Below are 26,576 nucleotides of genomic sequence, written 5' to 3'. Positions count from 1 at the left end.
TTTACATCACTTATTATAAGTGTCATCTCATCTCACGTTTCAATTCACACCTTTTATATCATGTGTTTGTTACTTAAACTACAAGTTATAACCATTACGTCAAGTCATTGTAAACTAATTATTATTGAAGAAAACTTGATAATAACACAAACTACTAATATGTCTTATGTATTAATGGTTTAAATTAACATAACATTTAAGTTTTATGAAATATATATATATATATATACAGTATATATATAATACTAATTATATAAATGCTGCTAAAACCGGAACTTTTTAAACAGATAACACACAAAACTTGATAGTTATGTTGTTTTTTAACTGAACTCGTATTTAGTAATTGTCTTTTGTTTTTAATGTTTCATTAATTTAATGGTTATCTTAATTGATAACATTTGGAGTTATAAGTTATTATTTATTCATTTTGTTTCTATTTAAGTTTTCAATTTAATATAATAATTATAATTTAATAAATTTAATTAAATTAATATAATAGTTAATATTATATTTAATAATTTATAAATGACACCTTATTTAATATAAATATAATATAATATTGAAATTTACAGATGAAAATATTCATAAATTTTATAGTTATAGTTAGAGTGTTATAAATTGTTTACATAATGTAACAGTGTTTCATCGATACATTTTTAAATATAAAACTTTATTTAATTATATACATTTGTTTTAAATTATTTTATAAAAATCATAATAAAAATATATTTATTGAAATTTTTAATTTTAATTTAATATATTTATCATTTTTGTAATTTATTTGCAAAGTTTTATAATATAAATTACTTAATAAAACATTTTTTTGTGAGAAATTATTTATTATAATTTTTTATTTAATAATATTGTATTTTTATTAATTTAATCTATTTTAGAGTAATTGTATTTTTTAATATTAATTTGTAAGTTAATTGTATGTATGATTAATTATTTAAATTAACTTACATTATATGTATTAAATAAATTATAAAGATTTCATGTTTAAAGTTAATTCATCTGTTGAATACTACATTTTATAATAATTATTTAATAGTAATATTCATAATATAATAATAGTTTTTAAATTATTGTAATTATTTGTTAATTTATAACTGTAATTTATAACTTATAAATCTTAGTTAAAAATACAACAAATAAAGTAAATTATATTTATCTTACATTACTGTAATATTATTAGGAAAAATAAATTTAATATTTAAACTCTATTAATAATATTCCGATTATTTGGTTACTATTAATCCGAAATTGAATGTCATTTGTCTACACTTTAAACCAGTGTTTAAATATGAAAGGGCTTACCATTACTTCAGAGTTTTGGACAAAATTGAAAAATTATCACTTACTGTAACAACGATGAGAAATTGACCTAAAATTATAATTAATATTTGTTAATTAACTATTTTTTATGTTTTTATAACTTACTTCCATAAAATTTTTAAGTAAAATAATTATAATTAAATTAAAATTAATCTGAATTTTAATAAAAATATGTAAATAAAATCTTAAAAATTAACTATATGTTTAAAAAATAATTATTTTATTGGTAAATTGATATTATTTAAAATAATTTATATAATTATAATAAATTATACTAAAAAGATTAATGTTCTTCAGATTAAAAATTTTATAAATTTAATGTTAATTAATTTTTTTATCCTACTATTATAACTTAATATATGTAATTGAGTTATTAGATAAAAATGAGTTTAAATATTTAAATTAAAGTTAAAAATGATTTATTTGTTTAGATTTATTAATTTTAATTTAAATAGAATATGATTTTTTAGTAAATCAAAAGTTAATTAATGTATTAATACTTATTAATAATTACTAAATTTGTCATTATTTATCTTTAAAATTTAGTTAACTTTAAATAAATTTAGAAATTTTAGAAATTTGCCTATAATAATGAAATTTATTGGGAATATTTTCCTATTTTCCTGGGAATTTTCTCTCATTTACATGGGAATTTTTGGGAAAGTTTTCTCATGAACCGATTGATTCTCAAATTTTGAAAAATAGCATTTAAAAGTCCAATCAGTACCAAGATTTTTCGAGGTTTTGGTCAATTACTCCAGTATCCCCCCCTCTAAACCAAAAAAAAAAAAAACCTGCGCAACAATTATTTAAATATGAAAAATATATTCATTTAGAATTTATAAATATAGTAATTTTATAATACTAAAAAAATTAGTTAAAAAGTTGTTTTATTGATATACAGTATATAATATTTAATAAAATTAAAAACTCAATAGCAATAGATTAAAAATAGACATTTTAACTAATTTTTTAATTAATAATTATTTAATATTTAATATAAAAACATGCATAAATCAAGTATAAATCTAAAATCAATTATTTGTATCATAAATTTATGTCATTTAAAAGTTATAAATTACTATAAATTTATATTTTATGTTATAGTGTTTCTTTCCGTTACAATAGAAGTACTTTTTATGTCAATTTAATTCTCTAATTAAGTTTAAAATAAATTGTAATTTTAATTAAAATTAGGAATAATTTAAAAAAAAATCTTTTAACTATATTATATTTATGAGATACTTGTGTTAATTTAGATATTTTCTGTTATTAATAAATTTAAATAATATTATTTATACAAATCAATTAAAAAATATTTTAATTCTTTTATATTAATTTTTATACTATTATTTAATATTTTTTGTATAATACGATACAATATGATCTTACAATATATTTCATAACATTATACTGTATATTGGTTAAAGTTATGAAAAGTAATTTATTATTATTATTTATTATTATATAAAATTTTATGTTTAGTAAAAATTAATTAAAAGTTATACTAATACTGCTAACATATATTCTTTATTAACAGTCTATAAACAATCTCTTATTATTATTATAATACATTAATTTAATAAATTATTTAATATAAATATAATAAATTACATAATTTAAAGCACTTTAACAAATAGTTTATTGTAAATAAAATATTTATATAAATATAATATATTTATATATATATAATATCTTTTCAATAATAAATAAAAATAAAATGATATTTAAGTGAAAAATACCCTCTTTTCCAAAAAAATATAATTAATTCTAAAAATTACTTCTAAGTCTAAATTATTTTTGTTATATACAATTATATGAAACAATCAAACGATGATTTAATATTTATAAATGATGTCAAATGATTTAAATAAATAATTATAAAATTGAACGGTTCATCAATTTTTTTTATAATAATATTAGTAATAATAGTTATGAATTATTTTAAATAATCATTTTATGATACATAAAATTCGTTTAACATAACATTTTGTAAAAAGCTTCCAAACAATAAATAAATTCATTAGAAATAATTGTTTAATAAATGTATTTTAAGTGAATAAATGAACAAATGATTGTAATGATAATAACTTAAAATTGATGGAAACTAAATGAGTGATAAATTTAAGTGTCGGCAGAGCGACAATGTCTTCGGGAATGATCTCTATTGCGACTGTTTGGCCGACTATTGCCGCTGTAATTGAAATCTCTTTCAATATAAGGCGCGTGAACTTCGACTTTAAGCTTTGCAGTGGCCATCACTTTGGTGGTCACCGTATGCTGTGATTGTAATTGACTTAAACCTTGAGGAGGTAGTGATGTTTTGGTACCACAACTATTATCACTCATTGAAGAGGTTCCGCTACTTTCACTCATAGCAGGACTCTCGCGATCTGTCGATGGCGTGGGACTCTCAGATGCGGTCGTCTGCAATAATAATAGAAAATAAAATTTAATTTATTTAATATATTTTATTTCATTTTTCACTTTTGACAACATTACCTCATTACAAGAAGTGGGCGTAACTGATGCTGAGGTAGTTTGAGATTGTGTACAACCATTCACGGGATTAGTTATGGTAGTGGTCTCGACAACAAATTCTGGTTGAACAACAATTTCATGAGATGAATGGTATGATTGTTGCTCTTCTGATATCGTCGACAGAGATATTTCTGACTGAACTCTTGGATATGAACGACGTGTAAAATATGTGCCGTTCATTGAGCGTAACTTTTTGCGACTGACAGTCGGTGAAGAAACCGGAGATGGAGTTGGGATGCGGTCTTCGTAATCAAATGGCATTAGTTCGGGTGGAGGACCTATTATTGACAGCAAAACTGGCAGTAATAGCAATCCATTGAGAGCTCCCAACACTACAACACCGACCAACACATAAAAGAAATATCTGTGCAAAATATATACAATATATACCATAAGATTATCAATGACTACTATTAATGTAATAGTAATAAAATACAAACCTTATGATGAAATCAAATTCAGAAAAGGCCAGCATTAGGATACCAAACAATGTTGAGATAATACCATGAGTTACGGGTGTCATCATATGCTGTAATGCCATTTGCATCCTATGGTTTCGGCTACCAATACTCATCAAAAAACTCTGTAATTATTTCAAAATACAAATTTAATAGTTTTATTCAACATTTTATTTAAATACTTATTCAAAATAATACGTACTAATGTTAAATGCGAAACAAAGTCAACACCGATACCAACTGAAACAATTAGGATTACTGCGGGAACAGCACTTAGTTTAATACCGAGAAGACCCATCAAACCAAACAACTCAATGACAATCATGATTAGCATAACAACAATTAATGTTGCGGTCCATGGATTGAGCAGAAAAGCACTGATCACTACAAATATTGCGGCCAATACGACAACTAGTGATGAAAATAAATAAAACCGAAGTCTAACGTATTGTTCCCAATATATGAAAGGAATTCCTGTCGGAAAGTTTGGCAGTCCTTTGTCTTCAAATTTTTGACAAATGGCACGAATTTCTTGAATAGTTTCTGTTATTTCAGTTGTTGTCCGCATATTATTTAAGTAAAATGGCATTTGTGCGTAAATTAATGGTTGACATTTCGGTATCTTTAACTCAACATCTTGAGCCACATGTATCCACTGTCGGGGTTCGGGTCGAAAGCTGGCCTGGGATGCAGAATAAGCTAATGCATCATTTGATACCCAAGCAGTTAAATAGTTATAAAAGGCTTTTGGATTAATCATTCCCATATCATCAACTAATCGCATAGTTAATACCTATTAAAAAACAACAATATAAAAACTGAATAATTGAAACCAATAAAAATATATATTAATTATACCAATGATTTATCAACAGGATTGTCAACTCTTCCAGTTTGAACTAATAGTTTATAAGCGAGTATTCCTTCATCGGATGCATTTGGAAACCAATTTTCACGAGTAATACAGCCATTCTTCCAGTCCCTATCAAAGGCTTCTTGTAGAGCCAACAACCAGTCCCTAAACATAGTCAGCCAGAACTCAGGGAGACCTCCGTCGTCATTCTTAATGATGGGTCCGACTCTAGTAAACGATTGATGATATTCATGAAGAAGTTTCTGGTTATTTGGGTACTCAAAGTTCCCCTGAGTTACGGCAAACATATTAAAAAAACTAAAATATCTTCTTTGAAAATTTAAAAATCTATATTCAATAGTATTTCGCGGAACTATATCTGTTAGATCGAGACCATCATCGACTCTAATCACACCTGAAATACTAACTATAAGTATAGCTAAAAACAAGAACACGACACACACTTTCACAGGTTTTTTTTGCAGAAGAGGTCCATAAAAATTGTCCGCAAAATAAGCTAAAGTGTATTTGTGACCATTTTTGCACAGTTGACTCACTTTTTCATCATTGATAGCACATTGTTCTCGCACTTGACTGTCATTTGCAGTACATTTACATATATTGTCATTTATTTTAGGAAGAAAAGGCTGTTTAGAACTCTTATCGGACGCTATGATAGTGACCACATGTGATCGGTCGGGTGGCGGCGCCTGAACTATACTCTTCTTAATATTAGATGATTTGTTATTTAATAACAGTTTTCTGTGACTCGATTTCAGTTGATTAGCACTGGATTTGCTGTCACTCTTTGAGACACTACTATAAAGACATTTATCTCTTCTATTAGCTCGACATCTTTTCATGTCAATGGTGGCCACCGCTGGGATCAGAAATATAACAGACACTGATATGAAGGCAATTAGTATCGCAGCCTGAAGTGCAAAACAACGGAGAGCTGGAATAGGAATGATAGCTGCGGCCAAAAAGGCACAGATATTGCCAAATGATGTCAACAATATACTGGATCCGATCTGTTTAAGACATTCACCACTCTTATTCTGTAATTAACAATATATATATATATATATATATATCAATTTACAATTAAAAATATTATAGTATAGTAAAATTATACCTTAAACGGTGTTTTTAAATTTTGTGAATAAGTGTGCGCTAATAGAAACATATTATCAACACCAATGCCAAGTGCCAGAAATGGTATTATCTAAATTGTTAATTGTAAGCAATTATATCAAATTTAAAATCATATTATCGTACAAAAAAACATTTAAATATTATTCAAAATAAATACTTGAGTTGTAGAGGCATTGAATGATAAGCCAATTAAGGCACAGAAGCCAAGTCCAGCGGCAACTGATAGACCGATGATTATGACACCAGTTATACCTAATATACTAAACGATTCGTTATCGTTATTCCACTTGGACAGGGAATAGCTGGCATAGAGTAACATCAAGACATATCCGATGGCAACTCTCATGAAATTGACATCTGAAAAGTTTCTCATTATATCCATCAATGAAGTACTCGTAAAAAGATGAATATCTTGATGTTTGAGGTTATGGTCATTACTTGTAAACTTTTGGACCTCCTGTTAATTATAATAACAAATTTAGTTAATAAAAGATGAATTAAATAGTGAAGTATAGACTCACTTCTGAGAATTTTCTCTGCCAGGCCTCTAATATCATACGGGCCTTATCGACACTCCAGTCCAAGTTATGCACTTTATATGTGTGCTGATAAAAGTCATACATTTCTTGTTCGGCCATCAATTGAATAATTGATTGTAAAGCTTTGGCTTTAACTATATGTCCCGTTTTGTTTTTCTTAACTCCGCCAACAATTAAGTCTTCGGGCCAATGCATAAATTTGGTGGCAAATCCATAGCACCCACCTGTCAATTCAGCGCCAATGTCTACTATTTGACCCGACTGTTTATTAGGTGCTGTTGAGGGACAGTTGGCATCTGTCGGATCTAAACACGGTTTCTTCTGATACGCTGATGTAATGCCCGCTCTTTTCATGAATTTAATTAATGTTGAAAATGGGAAACTATTTGGTTGACCTTCAGATGCTCGCATTGATGTCATCATTGTATCGATAAGTAATTCAGGATTCAAATTAGTCCACTGAACGCTTATGCCGAGACCACTAATCAACAATCAATTAGTAAAATAAATCATAAAATTATATTATATTAACTAACGGAATGGGAACTGGAAATTCAGGACCCAATAGTTTTGCCCCCTCCCAGAAACAGTCCAACGGTGTGATTATAGCACAGGGAAATATATTTTCAAGCATCTAATTAATTATAATTATAAAAATTATTAATATATTCGCATAACATTTATATTTTTAGATAACTTACAGAATCGATATAATGAGTATCAAAACTGGGAATACTTGGAGAATAGCAAATGTCTTTTAGTCTCCAAGTGCTATAATAATCATATCATATTAACAATTATTAATTTTACTAATAATTTCAATTTGACGACAAATAACATACAGTAAACTAAATGTTTAAACTTAATTTATAACAATACTTACACTTCAAACATATCAACTGTTACTTTAGTGGCCACTTTCATGGCCTGCAAATGTAGTAGAAGTGCACTTTCATGAAGAACGCTGGCTCCGGTACTCTTAGGTGTTTGGATGACAATTTGATTGGTACTACCGAAGCCATCGCCTAATGTGGTTCTTATGTATTTCATTTCTTTTTCGAGTCTTCCGCCCTCTAAAATCATGAGTTGATTTTATATATAAATTATGAAAAAATAAAAATGATAAATATTTTTAATAATTGTTACCCTCAACCCATAATCTTTCGACATTAGTTTCAATTACGGCTGACTTGAGTCCAACACAGAAGGTAATGAGCACCAGAAGACCCACAAACAGTACTTTTCCGGCATTTCTTTGTATGAAATGTCCCAAATCATAGAGATATGTCTGGAGTTTAGCTCTGAGCCAAAGTGCCGAAGCATTTCCCGATGCCTTTCCCTAAATTAATTAATATAAAAATATTGTTTAATAAATCATAAAACATGAGTTTATGTATACCTTATGGATCTGAGCTAAAGCAGTGCTCGCGTCGACCCAAGAAGTCCGGGTGAGAAGGCTGTCATTGATTTGATTGTCTATGTGGTCACTCGGATCAGACAATTGACATTTATAACAACTTTCAAAGTCTTTCTTTGTCGTAATCATTATTATCATAAAGACATGACTTGGATGGCGTCCATCTCTGTTTGGGACCTCTTGTAAAACACAAATGGCACGAATTGTTACTCATTTAAGAACTAATTGGTTCACATGTGACCAAATGGTTATAATGGTTAGCATTGGCGATAAAATGCAAGAAATGCTACCAAAAGTGGTTAAGTTGTTGATTCAATATTTGATACAATGGTGTGAATAGTTGTGAGACGGACTCCACAAGTGCTGTGATGAGAGAAGAGCTCAATAGTGTATAGCTATGAGTGCTCTCTCTCTCTCTCTTTCTCCCTCTCCTTCTGTATGTTTGTCTTCGAGGTATTGGAGGTTCACTTGAGTTTGAGTTATAAGTTGTGCTTAACTTTTCTCTCTTCTCTCACTCTCTAAACTTAAGCTTAAGTTAAGCTAAAACTCAATACGAGTTTATGTTCACCGCTTTACTACTTATTAAACGTTATGTCAAAACTTGCAGTCTTTGGGGTAGTTTTGGTAGTGTTTGTAGCGCTGGTAATGTTGGTTGTGGTGCCTGAGCTGCTGATGAAGTTATAAAGGAAGGCTAATATAATTGTGACCACCAGTCCGTGTTGTGACCATTGACTCGCCCTAACTTTGGTTATGTCTATCCTATCACTGGTTGCCTTCATTTCACGGAAGATTGATTACTCTGATAATGTCTTTCCATTGGTTAAACCATCTCAAGCATTGACTGTAGTTCTTAGTCTCGCAACAAGTTTAAGAGTGAAAGGGACCACACAAGAGGTGTGGGGGATCACAGGGGGGTCACATGGGGATCACAGGGGCACTCAAACTACTCTTAGGAGGCAATCCTATGCCTATGATATTCAAATGCATTGGCATAGCCTAAGCACAGGCAGAGCACAGGCGGCACAGTCTGTGTTCAAATGCTAGCGTATTATAAAAACTTAAAATATAGATCTCTGTGTGCTCTGTGTGTGGCGGATGAGGTCATGAACGCCAGATTCACATATCAAGAGAGTGTCCATCAAGACTACACCAATATAACTATACAACCATTCAATCTATAACTATAAGACCAGGAGAGGAGCCCTACTCTGACTGTGTTGTTAAGCCAATGCTATTGACTGGTATGGTATATAGTATATACATATATATCTCATATAACCGAGTAGTATATGTAGGTAAATCCTTGGGTGGTCCCATTAAATCATTCCCTAAACGCACAATACATCCAATCCAGTCTCCAATGGACGCCACCTAACGATCCCTTCAATGCCTCCAACGGGTAATCATAAGATTCATATTATTTGCTTTTTATTTATATTCATTCAATTATTAATACCGATGAATATGAATATCAATCTTTAATCTCCAAAAATTGTTTGCATTACAACCATTGCAATCAAAACAATTACAAACATAAAATCCAATTAATATAATTTTATAGTTAGTTTTAAACAACAAATATTCAAATAATTTTTTATTACTCTTTATTCACTTAAAAAATTATGTCCTTTAAGTAATCAGTAAATTGTAGTATAAATGTAAATCATATGATAGGACACACAAGAGTTTAAAACAACAAAAATAAACAAAATATTTAATGTAAAATCTATTGATAATTAGATTGAAATAATATTTAAATAATAGATTGTTTGTTATGTTTAATGTATTATTACAATCACTTTTTAGTCGTAAACATTATTTTATATTTTTATATTTGATATCTAATTGAATTGTAAAGAAAAGTATATTTCATTTGAAAGGTTATAAATAAAGTTAGAAAATCTGATTATTGGTTACACTATGTGGTGGTCTCTGACTTGTATTGAAAAGAATCGATTAGTTATAGACAAGTATTAGCTATCAATTCAACTGAAAAATAAGTTTCGCTCTTCTCTTGTCTGTCGGCTTTCCGTTGCCTTTCTGTCCGCCAAAAACTACTTGTCTTACAATTTCACAAATATCTCCATTAATACCATTTTTAGTCAAATAATTATTTAAATTATTTTTCATCAAATTTCACTTAATTTGTGTAAAATATTTATAAAAACAAATTTCAATTCTATTAAAATGAAACTTTATATATAATTTACTGTATATACAGTATATATACAGTATATATCATATACAGTTGATGCCAAAATTTTAACCGACTCTTTGAGGGTTAATAGCTCGATAACCTAATAACAAAATATGTTAAATTTTTATATAACAAAAATAATCTCCCTATAAATATATCCTTAAATTTTCTAAAAATGATCTTGAAAAGTTTTTAAATTATAAAAAATTATATAATAATTACAATCAATAACTTATGTGATCATCTGAATGGCACTTAAAAGGACTCCATTAGTCTCAACATTAATTTAACTTAAATCATATTCCAATCAATGTTGAGATCAATGGAGTTTGTTTATGTGTCAGTTATTGATTGTAATTAATTTGTAATTTTTCATTTAAATTTCTATAATTTAAAAATTATTCAAGATAATTTTATTGTATATTATTGGAAATTATTTTCATTATATCAAAATTTTACAAATATTTATCTAGAAATAAACTCACAAAGAGTATGATATCAATTTGTCCTCAACTGTATATTAATGAAAATTCAAATTAAGTGTCACTTAAAATATGTATAGAGAGTAGAGTACATGTTTGCTATTATAGATAGTATTTACCGGTAAATTTATACTATACTATAGCTTAGTTTCCTAAATGTTTTAAACGACACTAAAATTACAATAGTTTACCGGTAATTAATATTAAAAATACAGTCAAACATACTTAAAGTTACATTTCTTAAATTTCATAAACTATATTAATAATACATATATAATACACATTTTTATTAAATGATATTTATATATAATTGTAAATCTTGAAAATATTAATTTAATTAATTATAATCACTTAATTTTATATAAAATATATTGAATCAACTTATAAAATAAAAATAATTTACACAAACCTTTATTAATCTCATTAAATATTAAATTATCGGTAATACTAACTTACAAAATACCTGTACTAAAAATAACACATAATTTGGGATCAAATAATAAGTCTTATATTAAGTAAAAGATTTACAATAAAAAATAATTTTTATAAACTTATTTAAAATAAAAATAATATTATAATGAAATATTATAATGAATTTTCACTTTATTAGTGATCTGATTAAAAGTTAGATCATCTGATCTGTTGTGAACATCGTGTGACAAGTGGTGAATCATTCAATATATTATTAATGTATTATAAATTACCACATATTATATCCGTCATCGTCTTTATCAAAAGCAATAAAAAATCCTAATATTGTTAAAAATACGACTGTATTTCCAAACAATACTAAAATACAGGCCCCGGTCTCGATCTGCAAATAACAAATAATAATTGTCAATATATACTGTATATACACTAAATATTCAATAGAAAACAATAATATATTTAAATAACAAAAAATATCTGTAATTTATCAAAACAATTGAATAAAAATAAAACACTATTATCAAATATATTATATTAATAAAATGATAATAAAAACGTAAATTAAATGATGTGACAAATAGTGTAATACTAACAACAGATGTTGGAGTAATCGGTGATCGACTTAAGACAATTGGCAATCCATATGCAGATATGACAATACCGGCCGTCAAGAAGAGAGCCAACTCTTTGCAAGCATTACTCGAGCCGACGTCGTCCTGATATCTTCGGGCTATTATTGTAGGCAATGGAGCCAAAACATAGAAGATCACCACAAAGAATGGCCACCAAGAACTACAAATAATTATATATAATCATTATATATATAAATATATATATATCACTCACTTATATGATGGCAGAGCACATCCCAACACTACTAATGTCATACCAACTGATCCGAGAAAAGCCAATAAAACCAAACTAAAAGACAAACAAATTATATCTTAATAACAATTGTTTTGAAGTGTTGTTTGAAAACTTCATATTTTACTTACGCTATAATTGGATAACAAAAGTCAAATAATTCATCAAATTTCGAGATATCACATGAAATGACATATTATTTGGCATTAATATCAATGAAAATCAAGTGACCATCGATTGTGACAAACCTTTAATTCCGGCCATAATTTGAAGCAATGATTATAAATGTGTGACAAATATTGACAAACAATCAAATGTCAAATCAATACTCTTTTCATACTATAGTCACTTAATTAGTCATTTAATCGCAAAAATATTATTAATATTAATATCAATAATCTTATCATTCATTGCTTTATTACATTAATACTGTTGTGTTGTATGTGTTGTATGTGTTGTCTGTGAAAGTAAACAATAATCCAAAACACAAATGACGACTAAGAAGTGGATCAACTGTTGGATCAATTTATCAATTATTATACATATATTGTATATATTATTAATATAAAAGTAAATCAATGTTTAATACAAATAATATGTTACTAATAGAGTGGAGTTTATTCACTTGATTTCATAGCATTTCATAAAAAAGTTTAATTAATTGATAACTTTTTCAAACTTTAATTATTTGATTAAATACACTGTAATTACAAATAGTTTTAAGTATAAGCATAACATTTAAACAGTTAATTGCGAGTCATTTTGATTTAATAAATTAATATATATTTTTAAACAATTTATAAATAATAGTTAAATTTGTTAAATATTTGTTAAACTAATAGTTTTTTATTGAATCAAAATTGAATGTATGATTCATACGATTCATATATAGAATACGTTTAACAATAACGAGAAGTCAGTGTACAGTATGTGAGCGCAGACTCTAATCATATGAGTAGTCATTGATATTATAAGTGAATAAATGTATTATTAGTATAGACTTTGAGTGACTCAACAATAATTCAGTCAATTCTAGACATTACTCGTCATTAAACCGACACTTGTTTTGTACATCACTTGTGGTCACTATTAGTATCATCTTTGGTGAGGATCTGTTTAAAGTTAAGACTAAAGCATTGAAAGTGAAGTAATGAGTGATAAAAAGGCAAAGTATGTTATTAATGACTGATTGCCGGTCGTCTTCAAAGACAAACAATTGATAGTTTAATTAATTGTCATTTTTCCTCTTTAGTCCCGAAGATTTAGCGACTGCTATATTGAAGACGAAACAGAAGCCAAATCGGCTTTTGGTTGAAGAAGCGGCCAATGATGACAACTCTGTGGTGGCCTTATCTCAGGTAATATAATAAACTAATTGTATTAATTGTCATTAGTTATGAAAATATGATTGGATGTGATTGTAGTCAAAGATGGATGAATTGCAACTCTTTAGAGGGGATACCGTACTCTTAAAGGGTAAGAAACGGCGGGAAACAGTATGTATAGTGTTGTCGGACGACTCGTGTCCTAATGAGAAGATCCGAATGAATCGATGCATTCGTAATAATCTTCGCGTCCGTTTGGGAGATGTTGTAAGTGTTCAGCCGTGTCCTGACGTTAAGTACGGCAAACGCATTCATGTCCTTCCAATCGACGACACGGTTGAAGGCCTTACCGGCAGTATATTTGATGTCTATTTAAGGCCATATTTTCTTGAAGCTTATCGACCCATACATAAAGGCGATCTCTTTATAGTAAGAGGAGGCATGAGAGCTATCGAGTTTAAGGTGGTAGAGACTGATCCGTCACCATTTTGTATTGTGGCTCCCGATACTGTAATTCATTGTGAGGGTGAGCCTATCAAACGAGAGGAAGAAGAGGATTCACTTAATTCTGTTGGATACGATGACATCGGTGGTTGTCGTAAGCAATTGGCACAAATCAAGGAAATGGTTGAATTACCACTTCGTCATCCGAGTCTATTTAAAGCTATTGGTGTAAAGCCTCCCCGGGGTATTTTATTATATGGACCACCCGGTACTGGCAAAACATTGATTGCCAGAGCTGTGGCCAATGAGACGGGTGCTTTCTTTTTTCTGATCAATGGTCCCGAAATTATGTCTAAATTGGCCGGAGAGTCGGAAAGCAATTTACGAAAAGCTTTTGAAGAAGCAGAAAAGAATTCACCGGCAATTATATTCATCGACGAATTGGATGCAATCGCACCAAAACGAGAGAAGACTCACGGAGAAGTTGAGAGACGTATTGTTTCTCAACTGTTAACACTTATGGACGGACTTAAACAAAGATCGCATGTTATAGTTATGGCGGCCACCAATCGACCAAATAGTATCGATGCGGCCTTACGAAGATTCGGTCGTTTTGATCGTGAAGTCGATATAGGAATACCTGACGCAACCGGAAGACTAGAGATATTACGTATTCACACAAAGAACATGAAACTCGCAGATGACGTGGATTTGGAGCGAATGGCTGCTGAAACTCATGGCTTTGTTGGCGCAGATTTAGCTGCTCTTTGTTCTGAAGCGGCTTTGCAACAGATTCGCGAAAAAATGGATTTAATAGATTTAGAAGACGACCAAATCGATGCAGAAGTTCTTAACTCTTTGGCCGTTACAATGGATAACTTCCGTTGGGCTCTTGGAAAGAGTAGTCCATCTGCTTTAAGAGAAACTGTTGTAGAAGTACCGAACGTGACCTGGGAAGACATCGGTGGTCTCCTTAATGTCAAGAAAGAACTACAAGAGATGATTCAATATCCCGTGGAATATCCCGACAAATTCCTAAAGTTTGGAATGACTCCATCAAGAGGTGTACTATTTTATGGTCCGCCTGGTTGTGGTAAAACACTTTTGGCTAAAGCAATTGCAAATGAATGCCAAGCGAACTTCATATCAATCAAAGGCCCGGAACTGTTGACAATGTGGTTTGGAGAGAGTGAAGCCAATGTTCGCGATGTTTTTGATAAGGTATGAATGATATATTTTATACTTACGGTAATATATTTGTTTAATTTTTGTTTAATCTCAGGCACGAGCAGCTGCTCCCTGTGTGTTGTTCTTCGATGAGTTGGACTCAATAGCCAAAGCTCGAGGAGGAAGTGTTGGAGACGCCGGTGGAGCTGCCGATCGAGTTATTAATCAAATTCTTACTGAAATGGATGGTATGAGTAGTAAGAAGAATGTCTTCATTATTGGAGCAACCAATAGGCCAGATATCATTGATCCCGCAATTTTAAGACCCGGACGTTTGGATCAATTGATATATATTCCTCTTCCCGATGAGGCCTCAAGAGAATCAATTCTTAAGGCGAACCTTCGTAAGTCTCCATTGGCTAATGACGTGGATTTGCAGTATATGGCCAAAGTGTCGCATGGATTCAGTGGCGCTGATCTAACAGAGATTTGTCAGCGCGCCTGCAAACTGGCTATTAGAGAGTCTATTGAATTGGAAATTAAGAGAGAGAAGGAAAGGGCTGACAAACCCGATGCGGCCGCTATGGTATAGATTTATAGGAAATATTTAAAAATATGACTAATTGTTTTGTTTATAGGAAGTGGAAGAGACAGATCCAGTTCCCGAAATCACTCGCAATCACTTTGAAGAGTCTATGAAGTTTGCTCGTCGTTCCGTCAGTGATGCAGACATCAGAAAATATGAAATGTTTTCTCAAACTCTGCAACAAAGTCGAGGATTTGGAACTAATTTCAGGTATTATTTTGAATTTGTAATCAAGTTTTATGGCTAATTAAATGACTTATTGTTTAACAGATTCCCTCAATCGGGTTCTGCTAATCCTTCCAATGAGTTCGCACCCGAAGGTGATGACGACGATCTCTACAGTTAAACCTAACCGTTAGACTTAGATTTTAGTGACAATGTTTTTATTCATATGATTGGAAACAAATTCACTGTTCATTTAATTATTAATTTTTTATATAAACTTCTTTATAATTAATACTATATTCAAAATCGTACCATTCAAGTGTCACTATATATATATATATTAAATTAATAATATATTAATAATAAAAATTAATGCTATTTTGAATATATTTAGCAGTTGTCTTATTACAGATATAAAATAAATTTTCACAAAGTTATTATTTATTTATAAATTACAATATATTTACAAATTCATATAATATAGTATATATATATATTTATAATGTATATAATGTACAAAATTTAATGGTAAGACTAGTTTCACTAAAAATTGTCATTTAATTGTTGCTGTAATGAGTAGTGGCGCTCAATAATACTGTCAAACGTCGAGTGCAATCAAATGTAAAAGATTGACAAAAAATGATTGGTTTGCTGTCAATATTTCACTTGAATACTAAAACTTATTATCACAACCATTGATCAAATACCACCAAAATTATTGTTGTCTACTTGTTATATAAATGTCAATAGTAATTGACTTATTGCCAATTGATTACTATATTCACGATTAATAGTTGCCATTATTAGCCAATACTTGCAATACTGTAATATTATCACTAATATTAAACTGAAGGTCCAATCAACACATGATTTATAGAGTGACCAACAAGTAGTGTGTTGTCAATAAAAACATAGTTTTAACCACAATTGCTATGTTATTGATATGCCGTTTGTGTGCATAGGATCTCACTTGATTGCACATACCTATCAAGTATTTTAAATTTCAATTTTAATAAATATTCAATAATTTTTATAACATTAATACATAATAAATCTCTGAGCGTAATAATTAATTTTGCTTATATAAGTATATTTAATTAGAATTTGATTATTTAATAATTACATTAAGCGCACAATGAAAACAACACTAAAAAATAATATGACTGTCTATGTGTTACAAATTATATGATGTAATCCATCGTATAATAAACTATACAATTGTTGTTTTCAAAGTGTTGGTTTCATTGTGCGCTTAATGTTAATACAATAATGTTTGGTTTATGTTAAATCCAAAACATAACAAAATATATTGTATAATTTAATTTATTTAAAAGTTTGTTTGATAATGTTTTTATGTAATAAAAGAGTGAATCGTTTTATTTAAATATTGTAATATAAACTAAATTCCTTTTATATAATTAAAAAATATTAGAATTTTAAATAACTATTAGCAGTCAAATAATATTTTTTTCCAGAAAAAATATGCAAAACTTTTAAATCATTATAAAATTATTTGCTAAAAATATCTAGAAAATCAAAATCTTAAGTAAAATTCATAAATTATTTTATTGAATGAGACAATCAATTTTGTATTGAAACAAATTGGTTTATATGGTTTATATAGTTAATGTCTATCGATATAATAATTTTAATAATACACTTAAAAATATTTTGAAAAATTAATAATTTGGTTAAAATATAAGTGATATTATACTGAAAAACTAAATTAGAATATTTATAAAAGTTATTAAATATTTTCAAAATACCTGTTATCTGACAAATAGAATTAAGTCTATAATAATTGCTTGTATTAACAAAATATCGATTAATTAGTTAATCAATTGAAATAAACAGTAAAATGACATTTCTATTGATCACAAACTCCTGACTACGTATATCTCCATTCTATAAGTCTGTCTGTCCGGTGTCCCACATATAGGTCAGTGGTTCGAAACCACGCTCTGCTACACATTTTTTTTAAATTTTTCTTTCTTAAGTTTATTTTATCAGGAACATAGAGAAAATGGTGTCCAAAACTTTTTTTAAATATTTTTTTTTAATTTTTAAGTTTAAATTTGTGTAAATAATCGAAAATAAACATTACATAAAGTATAAGTGATCTGCATTTAAATTTTTATCTCTAAGAACTTTAAGAAAATGTTAACTAATTAAGAATAAGAAATGTTAACTCTCTAAAAATTTAGGTTTAAATATTTAATTTGGTTAAGGAGTTCGTATGGAAATGCTTTCTAGAATTCTTAACTGCTTTTATATTAAAAACTATTTTCCGATTAATTTTATGTTGAATTTCTGAAAAAGTTTTACGATATGTTTTGTGTGTATTAAAATGTATTAATATATTAAGTGATTGAAATAAATTTCCATTACAATACTACTGTATAAATATTATAGTAATAAGCAATAAATTAACTTTTTAAACTTTTTTTAATTCACAATTTAAATATCTATACTTAAAGTTACGTCAATTTGAATCTTATAATTATAAAAATATACAGTATTTATTGTGAAAAAGTATATAATTTTTTGCTTGTAATGTTTACCACTACTGTAAATGTATTAATATTTATATAAATCAATGTAACACTAATTTTAGTAGTTTTATAAATCATAAAACTATAGATGACTTCTGATCAAACATGAAATTAGAAAATATGTAATAAAATTAAAATGTATACACAGTATCCAATAATAATTATTGTATATGTTTTATATGCTTTAAACAATTTTATATGTGATTATTAAAACTACAGTATATCTAAACTTTTTAAAACTAATTGATAAATTTTGATACAATTATAATACAGTATATGTAGATTAACTTATATTCAGTTATATAAACATATACCGATAATTATACAAGTGATAGAACAAGTATTATTTAGACTTTATTTGTCTAAATTACAGGTAATTAAAATTAATATTTATAAATAAAAATAGTAAATAATTCATACCTTTATTAATAAGACTGAGTGCTAAGTGACTGTCCCTGAAAGTGGCAAAGTTAGTGTTTCGCCTAAAACAAGTGTCACTACTGATAGTCATTTTGAGGTCGTGTCCGCTCTGATCGTAAGCAAAACAGTATTGTCGTATTCCTTCTTCATTTGAAGAGGCAATCAAAAAGTTGGTTCCGTTTTCACTCCAACCCCCTCGACATCTAAAATCTATTAAATATTTATCAATAATTACGGTAATATATAATTAATATTTAATCTTAAAATACACATTTTATATCTTACTTCTAATATTTTCATTAAAAGCGCATTTGGACTGGAGTTGTATGTGATCATTGGAATTGCACCGGGAGTTCAACAATGAATGTCCAGTACATAATAACAGTGATTTCTCATTGGAGGGAATCAATTGTCGATCATTTACATTATTATAGATACCTCCATCAGGAACATTGACTGCATATATGCCTTCAAAAGGACAGTCATATGTGTCGGGAGACATAGCTATTTAAAGTAAAGTTAAAAACAATAAATACAAAATTATCATAAATTTTACTAAAAAATTTTCTCAAATAATTAAACAATTTACGGTAGTAAACATTTTTTTATTACTGTAATTGTATTTAGATTTTGTAAATTATATTACTCACTGGTAAGTGTTAAGTATTTGGTGTGAAATGGTTTGAAATGATGTTGAGAACAGGCATCCGATGCCTGTTTGGCTGAATTTCCGTATTGTAATTCAATTATATGATTCGTACGTTTAAATATTCTTAAACATATATAACCACTTTTGCTGTAAAAATGATTAAATAATTAGTAATTAGAAAACTATTAGAATAAATATACGGAAGTCATACCATCCAGAAGTAAAGTGCACAACATATTGACTGACATCAAAGGCATCACTGGAGACACTGGTCGTGACATTCTCTCTGTTTATACAAAGGCTCTGACGAATGACTTCTCCAATATTTGTAACATTATATACAATGAATGAGTTGTTATTGCGATTGAAGTCATAAACATGAGAGCCATCCAATGACTTCCAATGTCTATGTAAGGTAAGCCACTTTGGGAATTGACATCTGGGTATTACACCGATTGTCTTATATATTTTCATTGTGCGGGAACCATCTTTCGGTGAAAGAAGGCCATCACAAGTGGCGTCACCAGATTGGGCGATCTCATAACCTTCTGGAGCGTCCTTTATCTTGTCGAAGACAAAACATCTGAACTTATCTTCATCAGTCTTAGCGGAATCATAATGTAGTTTTCCGACTAAATAACGATATGAACCTTCTTTCCAATCGGCAAAACACTCCAACTCTTCAACTGTAGTAATAAATATAATATTTGTAGTAAAATAATAATAAATAATTTCTATCAGATTTACCTCTGCTTTCTGATCCGTGAACATCAGCACAAGCTTTGAATCGGAAAAGAAGATGTTTGTCATCAGTACACGAATCGATTTGAGAGATCGGGTCTTTACATTCACCCGACCCTCGACTGTAGCTAAAAGTAAACGGTCCTTGAAATGGGCACTGGACTGAAGGTATGTCCACTGTTGTTGAATATTGTAAAATATAATTATATCATTTATACTGTATGTTAGTTTCAATTGTATAACTATATCTTACATTTAAAAAGTGAATATAACGGTGCGTCGCCATTGATCTCCGAACAAACACTTTCTATAGATAATCGACCGTCAATTGGATGACAACTGAATGCTAATTATCAATAAATTAATAATAACTGTTAGGGAACTAAATCTGATGATAGCATTAATATTGTATAACTGTTTTTATGTTTGAAAATTTGATAAAAATTTTCATTTAAGACAAACACTTACTTTCTTTATATTGAAGTAAATTTGGATGTCTTTCGTTAATTACAAGACAACGAACACACTTCTCATTGCTAAAGAATAAAGAAATTATAATAAAAAACATACGATATTTTGGTGTTATTTGTGATCAATAGTTACCGGTTCTCAATGAGAAACTTTTCTCCATTACTTTGTCGACAAATGCCTTTTTCAGAGATACTTGAATTGAATATTTTGATAGAGTCTGGAACTCCTTTCTGGAACCAATTGCCGGTCCAATTGTGAGGAAATTGACACTCTGTATACATCATATGTTAGATATTAGGTCACTATAAATGACATATTAATTACAACAATACCTGTCATAACTGATCCAATACATGTCAACATTAATAATAAATACAAATTTAAATGAAAAGTCCCATTAATTGATCTACACTTTGGTTTAAACCAATTTGCAAACAAATTTGTCAAAGAGTTGGTCACACAATGTAACCGATGGACGTCTTGATGACATCTCATTTTATCCACATTTTTTGCATACATCGAGTGAATGTCGACGAATGGACACCAAGAAGTAGTGTTGTTGTCATCAAGTGTTGGTATGTGTGTGGGATGTCTTGTGGTACTCGACATGTCAAACATCTTTAGACAAGTAAATAGACAACGAATCATATATTAATATGTCTTGTAATGAGTGATCCAGTGATTGCCATCCTAGTGGTCATTGGTATTGATTGATTGGTTTGGACATCAAATGGTCATAATATTTGATGAAATGGTCTTCACATCAATTGTTACAATCAATCCATAGTTTAGTCAATCGATTCAATACATAATCAATGAGTCAAACACTCAATCCATTCATTTATCATTCAATAGTAATAGCATTGCATTCCATTCACATCACTATTATATACAATGATTACTCGTCAGTCAGTATACTGTATATACTATAGTCTATACTCTATATCACTAATATATGTATAATAGCGCTAACATAACATATATTACATAACAAACTCTATATACTATATATACTATACAGTATTGAATACACTGTATACACATAATACCAGTTATAAACTGAGCCATTTTCATCACGTAAACTTCCCGTAAACTTCCCGTAAGTTTTCTCTAATTATATTATTTCAAATACCTATAGTATTAAACAAAGCTACTACTACTGTACAGTATATATACTTTTGTAGATTTAATTATTAATTGGTTTCTATTCTAATTGTTTGAATATAAAACTAGTTTATTATTTGTAAAATATTGATTAACATAGTTATAGTAACAATAGTTAATAAAGTTACTGTAAATTGCTGTAATGTTTGTCTGGTATTTGGGAACATTATGATAGCTATAGTATTGGTTATTCCACCCAACAATATGGTTGACATATAATTATAGAGTAGTAGTAGTAATACAACAATACATTACTATTGGACATCATGTGAATGCCGTCCCCTAAGACCCTCTCTATTATCAATTGAACGGCTATTTTGCTGTTCATTACATAAATTTGAAGCCAAACTAACATTAAATGTTTTTTATTGTTATATATACTAAACTAAAACACAATACTTATCACAAACATATGTATTACTAAAGTTTTTCAGATAAAAATGTATTGCAATTGATATTAATATAGCAATCATTGCAAGCGATTAACACTAAAATAATTCATTAAACATAAGTCACGTCTCACTACTAGTGTATAGTTTTTGCATATAATTTATATTTAATTAGATTTTATTTTAATCTCAATTAAAATATCGATTAATTTATTCATTAATATCTATAAAAATCCATTAATTGATTTATAATATCATCTAAATATGATTCACATTCATCTCACCTAACATTTCATGTAATTATCTTTTAAAACACGATTCTTATAGTTTTGAATTATTTTTACAAATGTTAAAATGAAATGTTAATATTGATCAACAATAGTCATTATGATTCATCATATTATGTATAAGTACTGTATTTATATATCGTATATATAGTATTATTGCAAATTTTGTCAATAATTTTGTTTAACAATACTTCTATAAATTTATTAGATAAACAAATATAATTTTTTATATTTTAAAAACTATGCCATCAAATTACAAAATAAATAAAATGCATGAATCTATTGAATATAATATTATTAATAATATACAATACTATATGATATATTTCAAGTAATTTGATGCAAAAATGTTTTGACAAATTTGAGAAATAAAAGTAATTTAATTGAATAGAAAATGTGATTAAATTGTATTAACTATTTATATCGAAACCATTTTTTAATGATAATATAGTTTTATAATTAAAGCATAAAATTTCAATAATAGTTGAATTCAAAGAAATTATTAGAAATAAAAGAAACCATTTATAGCTAACTCATCACAAATTCCTATCTCTATCTCCGGGTGTTTAAGAGTGTCAGTGTTTGCAAGTGTTTGTTCATAACATATATATATATATATCGGATCCGATTTCTTTGAATTTCAAAACAAAACATGATTTCAAATAATGAAAACATTTGTAAGAAAAGAAAGAATAAATTGATATCATTATATGTTTTGTATTTTTTATGTTACATCTAAACAATAATTATAGTGAGAGTCGTGAAAATAATTGAAGATAATATATTTTATAACATATATTTAATAATCTGTTATTTTATTTTTTTGCATTCAAATTATTAAAAAATCAAATGTGATTCTTTATATATCATAAATATTATTATCATAATAAAAATATTTTCATTTCCTATTATTAATTTTACTATAATAAGTTACGATATGCTATTTATAATAGTTTGACTATATTATTGAAGTAGTTAAATAATATTTTGTTAGTATTGAATTACATTATATATTGCAATAATAGACTTTTTTAAACCCTTACAATTTATTATTATATTAAAACTGTTAAATAATAAATAAAGTATATTATAAATTATAATTTATAATATTTTAATGCTTGTGTAAATTTACGTATGCTAAATTACACTAAGGTAATAATAATAATAAAATATAAATAACGGTTTATATACCAATCATCTAATATAATATTATAATTTAAATTATTTAAGTATTTATTTATATACAGTAACAATTTTAATATAATATAATATGTCTAATAATGTAATAATTTACTATATTATATAATAATCAGATAATAATAAATAATATTAATAAACTTTAACATTAACTCAACAATTCTGTTGCAACTGATGTTTGAAATGAAACAAAACTTTCTCTCAATTTTTCTGTAAATCAAATACATATTTCTATAACAATTTTATACTATAATTATAATGTATATTTTTTTATTTGAATCAACATGTTATGATTAATAATAAAGATTATTATTATTATTTAAAAAAAATTGATGAAAACATTTGTATCTAAATCAGCTACAAAATATCCCAGTTCTAAATTGCCGGGTATTCTAAAATAATTAATCAACAATAATATTTAAAAATACAAAATTTTAATAAAACAAATAATTTACATAATTTCATAATTGTTATTTATTTAAAAATAATTTATTAGGATATTAGGATACTAATTTGTTTTAGAAAAGGTTAATTATTGATTCAATTTTTGTAAATATAAAAAACAATAGATGCAACACACAAATCACAAAAACTATTATATCTATATAATACAAAACAAATTATAATTAAATAAATTTTAAATCCATCTTTAATTTAAAATAATTAAATGTGAAAATATTACTTTTTAGTGTTAAATTAGTAAAAATTAAATCGAAAGTGTTTATTACAAATAATTATTAAAATGCAGTTAAAGTAATGACATATTTAATATATTAATATACAGTACATACTATATATACAAATATGTATATATGAATTTTGAAAACATCTAAAATTTTATTAAAAGTATAAATTAATTGAGTTTATTCACAAATTAAAAGTTTATATATGATATAAGCAGTAAATAAAATGGTTGAAATCAGTAATTTATATATTAATTTTTATTAGAAACAAATTTATGAATAATTAATAATAATTAGAGCATACAAATCAACTTTTTTATAAATATTGGAAAATACCATTTACTTAAAGCAGAAAAAAACTTTTTGATAAAATTTTTATTTAGATTATAAATATCTTTCAATCGTTACAAAATTTTCATAACTATTTAAATTTTTTTATAGCAGTTATTATAAATTTAAGATTTTAATAAATAAATAATTATTATTATACAATTAAATTAATTATCATAAAATATAATTTTTTTAGTAATTTTTTGGTTAATTATACAGTAATTTATAATCGTATAAAAAACTATGAAATATATACAGTATTTATTTATTATAAATTTATTTCAAATAATGTTCAATAGTTTGTCGTAATTGATGTCCAATTGAAGGCGTATTCACTAAAACATTGAATGTTTTGATTGCAATTTAATTATATTTTTTTTAATTTACTTTTGATTTAGTTTTGATTTATTTTTAAAATCTATTTTTTTGTTTAGAATTTGTAAGTAATTTGTTAACAATTTTTCTATTAATTAAATGAATAATTAGTTATAATTTGATAAATAATTTAAGTATAGATTGAGTGTCAAAATGACGGCAATTGTGGGTCCGATAGTAATAACAGCCATTTGGGCCGTCGTTGGCATTGTTTTACCATTTCTGGTACCCAAAGGTCCAAATCAAGGGTATGTCATACTTACTAATGGTTGGCATTCATCACATTTAAACACATTTTTGGTTTATTATAAACAAATTAAAACTATTTTATCATATTATAAATCTAATGAAATAATTGCTAATAATTTTCTATTTAACGTTACGATCAAAGTTTGACATATTATAACATATGATATTATATATAGCTATAAATTTATAGTTTAATTGTCGTATAAAATGAAGTTTTCAACAATAATTGAATGTCAGACAAGTATTTGAATTTTTAGTGATTATATGTATATTGAATTGTAAATTAATAACTCATTAAATATTTAATAATTATAAAAATATCGGGAATCGGGTCCTTAGATCATGTTTTAGTGAATAGACTTTTATTTAACTTATAAGTGGCTAATCGGGAAAATATTTGTTTTAATGTAATGTATTTCTAGAGAACACTTAATAATTATGCATTAAATAAATATACGACATGTTTATTTCAATTGATTAAATTTATTACAGTATTATTATTATTATTATTATTATTAAATAAATGTAATGAATGCCAACAATTGATATTTAACTGTAAATTATATCCAAATATAATAATTATTGAAATCAATGATAGAATCACACGAACTGTATTAGTGACGACTGCCGTCTCTTGTTATGTACTGTAAGTGTTTTGATGACTATTTGAATGCATTGACTGAATGTTAAAATTGGTATTAATATTAATAATTATTAGATGGCTTTGCACTTTCATCGCACAATTAAACCCATTATTTGGACCTCAAGTGTCAAATATAACATTAAGTTTGATGTATTTGGATAAATTTTAATACACATTTTGGATCAATTTTAATACACATATTTCCACTTATTTATTATAATCAAGTTGTTATATAATTGTCAAGTTTACAAATAAATATTTATATTTAAACTAGATATATTTATTTAAAATTTAAATATTGTTAATACTTGAAGTGTTATTAATGTCTATTTTCAATATTATTTAATGTTTTTACCAAATCTGTTAAAATAAAACACAAATAAATAGAAGAATTTATACAAATATTTAGAATAGAATTTTTATAATATCTTTAGATAAAAAATGTCATTTAATTGTAAGACAAGAAAAA

The 26,576-nt window shown here is 27.1% G+C and overlaps 5 protein-coding genes across 6 annotated transcripts; 2 read left to right on the top strand and 3 right to left on the bottom strand.

The window, feature by feature from the left end:
- Positions 1–3,459: 3,459 nt before the first annotated feature.
- LOC128960498 (protein patched-like) lies at positions 3,460–9,036 on the bottom strand. Its single transcript, XM_054306596.1, has 13 exons — positions 8,281–9,036; positions 8,028–8,220; positions 7,765–7,954; positions 7,583–7,652; positions 7,418–7,515; positions 6,864–7,362; positions 6,500–6,799; positions 6,323–6,412; positions 5,193–6,245; positions 4,537–5,127; positions 4,317–4,459; positions 3,838–4,240; positions 3,460–3,762 (listed from the first exon to the last, which is right to left on the bottom strand). Exons 1-13 carry the CDS (start codon positions 8,434–8,436, stop codon positions 3,460–3,462), a joined length of 4,089 nt encoding a protein of 1,362 aa, XP_054162571.1. The 5' UTR covers positions 8,437–9,036.
- Positions 9,037–11,579: 2,543 nt separating this feature from the next.
- LOC128960658 (leptin receptor overlapping transcript-like 1) lies at positions 11,580–12,753 on the bottom strand. Its single transcript, XM_054306797.1, has 4 exons — positions 12,402–12,753; positions 12,253–12,327; positions 12,000–12,198; positions 11,580–11,791 (listed from the first exon to the last, which is right to left on the bottom strand). The coding sequence occupies exons 2-4, from the start codon at positions 12,291–12,293 to the stop codon at positions 11,678–11,680; spliced, it is 354 nt and encodes a 117-aa protein (XP_054162772.1). The 5' UTR covers positions 12,294–12,327; positions 12,402–12,753; the 3' UTR covers positions 11,580–11,677.
- A 459-nt stretch (positions 12,754–13,212) lies between these two features.
- On the top strand, positions 13,213–16,280 carry LOC128960423 (transitional endoplasmic reticulum ATPase). The gene is made up of 6 exons (XM_054306496.1): positions 13,213–13,440; positions 13,523–13,628; positions 13,695–15,260; positions 15,322–15,792; positions 15,845–16,002; positions 16,063–16,280. Exons 1-6 carry the CDS (start codon positions 13,421–13,423, stop codon positions 16,136–16,138), a joined length of 2,397 nt encoding a protein of 798 aa, XP_054162471.1. The 5' UTR covers positions 13,213–13,420; the 3' UTR covers positions 16,139–16,280.
- Positions 16,281–16,458: 178 nt separating this feature from the next.
- LOC128960637 (uncharacterized) lies at positions 16,459–21,763 on the bottom strand. Its single transcript, XM_054306765.1, has 10 exons — positions 21,123–21,763; positions 20,923–21,061; positions 20,788–20,855; positions 20,573–20,665; positions 20,326–20,496; positions 19,790–20,264; positions 19,580–19,725; positions 19,215–19,433; positions 18,930–19,139; positions 16,459–16,941 (listed from the first exon to the last, which is right to left on the bottom strand). The coding sequence occupies exons 1-10, from the start codon at positions 21,436–21,438 to the stop codon at positions 16,829–16,831; spliced, it is 1,950 nt and encodes a 649-aa protein (XP_054162740.1). The 5' UTR covers positions 21,439–21,763; the 3' UTR covers positions 16,459–16,828.
- Positions 21,764–25,140: 3,377 nt separating this feature from the next.
- On the top strand, positions 25,141–26,357 carry LOC128960504 (V-type proton ATPase subunit e 2-like). 2 transcript variants are annotated; one of them, XM_054306603.1, is made up of 4 exons: positions 25,141–25,279; positions 25,351–25,463; positions 26,063–26,110; positions 26,183–26,357. In XM_054306603.1, the coding sequence occupies exons 2-4, from the start codon at positions 25,369–25,371 to the stop codon at positions 26,274–26,276; spliced, it is 237 nt and encodes a 78-aa protein (XP_054162578.1). In that variant the 5' UTR covers positions 25,141–25,279; positions 25,351–25,368; the 3' UTR covers positions 26,277–26,357. The 2 variants fall into 2 exon arrangements, with proteins under 2 accessions (XP_054162578.1, XP_054162577.1); XM_054306602.1 differs by having other exon boundaries at positions 25,356–25,463; positions 26,183–26,356.
- Positions 26,358–26,576: the final 219 nt, after the last annotated feature.

The sequence above is a fragment of the Oppia nitens genome, unplaced genomic scaffold (genome assembly GCF_028296485.1).
Source record: "Oppia nitens isolate AA-2021 unplaced genomic scaffold, nextdenovo-longstitch-racon4-pilon3 scaffold4_pilon_pilon_pilon, whole genome shotgun sequence".
Taxonomy (NCBI): domain Eukaryota; kingdom Metazoa; phylum Arthropoda; class Arachnida; order Sarcoptiformes; family Oppiidae; genus Oppia; species Oppia nitens.
Note: the sequence above shows the minus strand (reverse complement) of the source record. Positions and strands in the feature narration are given on the sequence as shown.

What these genes read in the sequence shown, in the direction of transcription:
- LOC128960498 (XM_054306596.1), bottom strand. Translation starts at nt 8,436, where the DNA reads ATGATAATAATGATTACGACAAAGAAAGACTTTGAAAGTTGTTATAAA. An exon ending in CGAAAGATTATGGGTTGAGG is followed by an intron (nt 7,955 to 8,027) that starts GTAACAATTATT and finishes TCATGATTTTAG; the next exon opens with AGGGCGGAAGACTCGAAAAA. An exon ending in ACAGTTGATATGTTTGAAGT is followed by an intron (nt 7,653 to 7,764) that starts GTAAGTATTGTT and finishes TGATTATTATAG; the next exon opens with CACTTGGAGACTAAAAGACA.
- LOC128960658 (XM_054306797.1), bottom strand. Translation starts at nt 12,293, where the DNA reads ATGACATTAGTAGTGTTGGGATGTGCTCTGCCATCATATAA. An exon ending in TGTGCTCTGCCATCATATAA is followed by an intron (nt 12,199 to 12,252) that starts GTGAGTGATATA and finishes AATTATTTGTAG; the next exon opens with TTCTTGGTGGCCATTCTTTG. An exon ending in CGATTACTCCAACATCTGTT is followed by an intron (nt 11,792 to 11,999) that starts GTTAGTATTACA and finishes TGTTATTTGCAG; the next exon opens with ATCGAGACCGGGGCCTGTAT.
- LOC128960423 (XM_054306496.1), top strand. Translation starts at nt 13,421, where the DNA reads ATGAGTGATAAAAAGGCAAA. An exon ending in CTGTGGTGGCCTTATCTCAG is followed by an intron (nt 13,629 to 13,694) that starts GTAATATAATAA and finishes ATGTGATTGTAG; the next exon opens with TCAAAGATGGATGAATTGCA. An exon ending in AACCCGATGCGGCCGCTATG is followed by an intron (nt 15,793 to 15,844) that starts GTATAGATTTAT and finishes TTTTGTTTATAG; the next exon opens with GAAGTGGAAGAGACAGATCC.
- LOC128960637 (XM_054306765.1), bottom strand. Translation starts at nt 21,438, where the DNA reads ATGATTCGTTGTCTATTTACTTGTCTAAAGATGTTTGACATGTCGAGT. An exon ending in AAGTTTCTCATTGAGAACCG is followed by an intron (nt 20,856 to 20,922) that starts GTAACTATTGAT and finishes TTTATTCTTTAG; the next exon opens with CAATGAGAAGTGTGTTCGTT. An exon ending in GTGCACTTTACTTCTGGATG is followed by an intron (nt 19,726 to 19,789) that starts GTATGACTTCCG and finishes TCATTTTTACAG; the next exon opens with CAAAAGTGGTTATATATGTT.
- LOC128960504 (XM_054306603.1), top strand. Translation starts at nt 25,369, where the DNA reads ATGACGGCAATTGTGGGTCCGATAGTAATAACAGCCATTTGGGCCGTC. An exon ending in CCCAAAGGTCCAAATCAAGG is followed by an intron (nt 25,464 to 26,062) that starts GTATGTCATACT and finishes AATCAATGATAG; the next exon opens with AATCACACGAACTGTATTAG. An exon ending in GCCGTCTCTTGTTATGTACT is followed by an intron (nt 26,111 to 26,182) that starts GTAAGTGTTTTG and finishes AATAATTATTAG; the next exon opens with ATGGCTTTGCACTTTCATCG.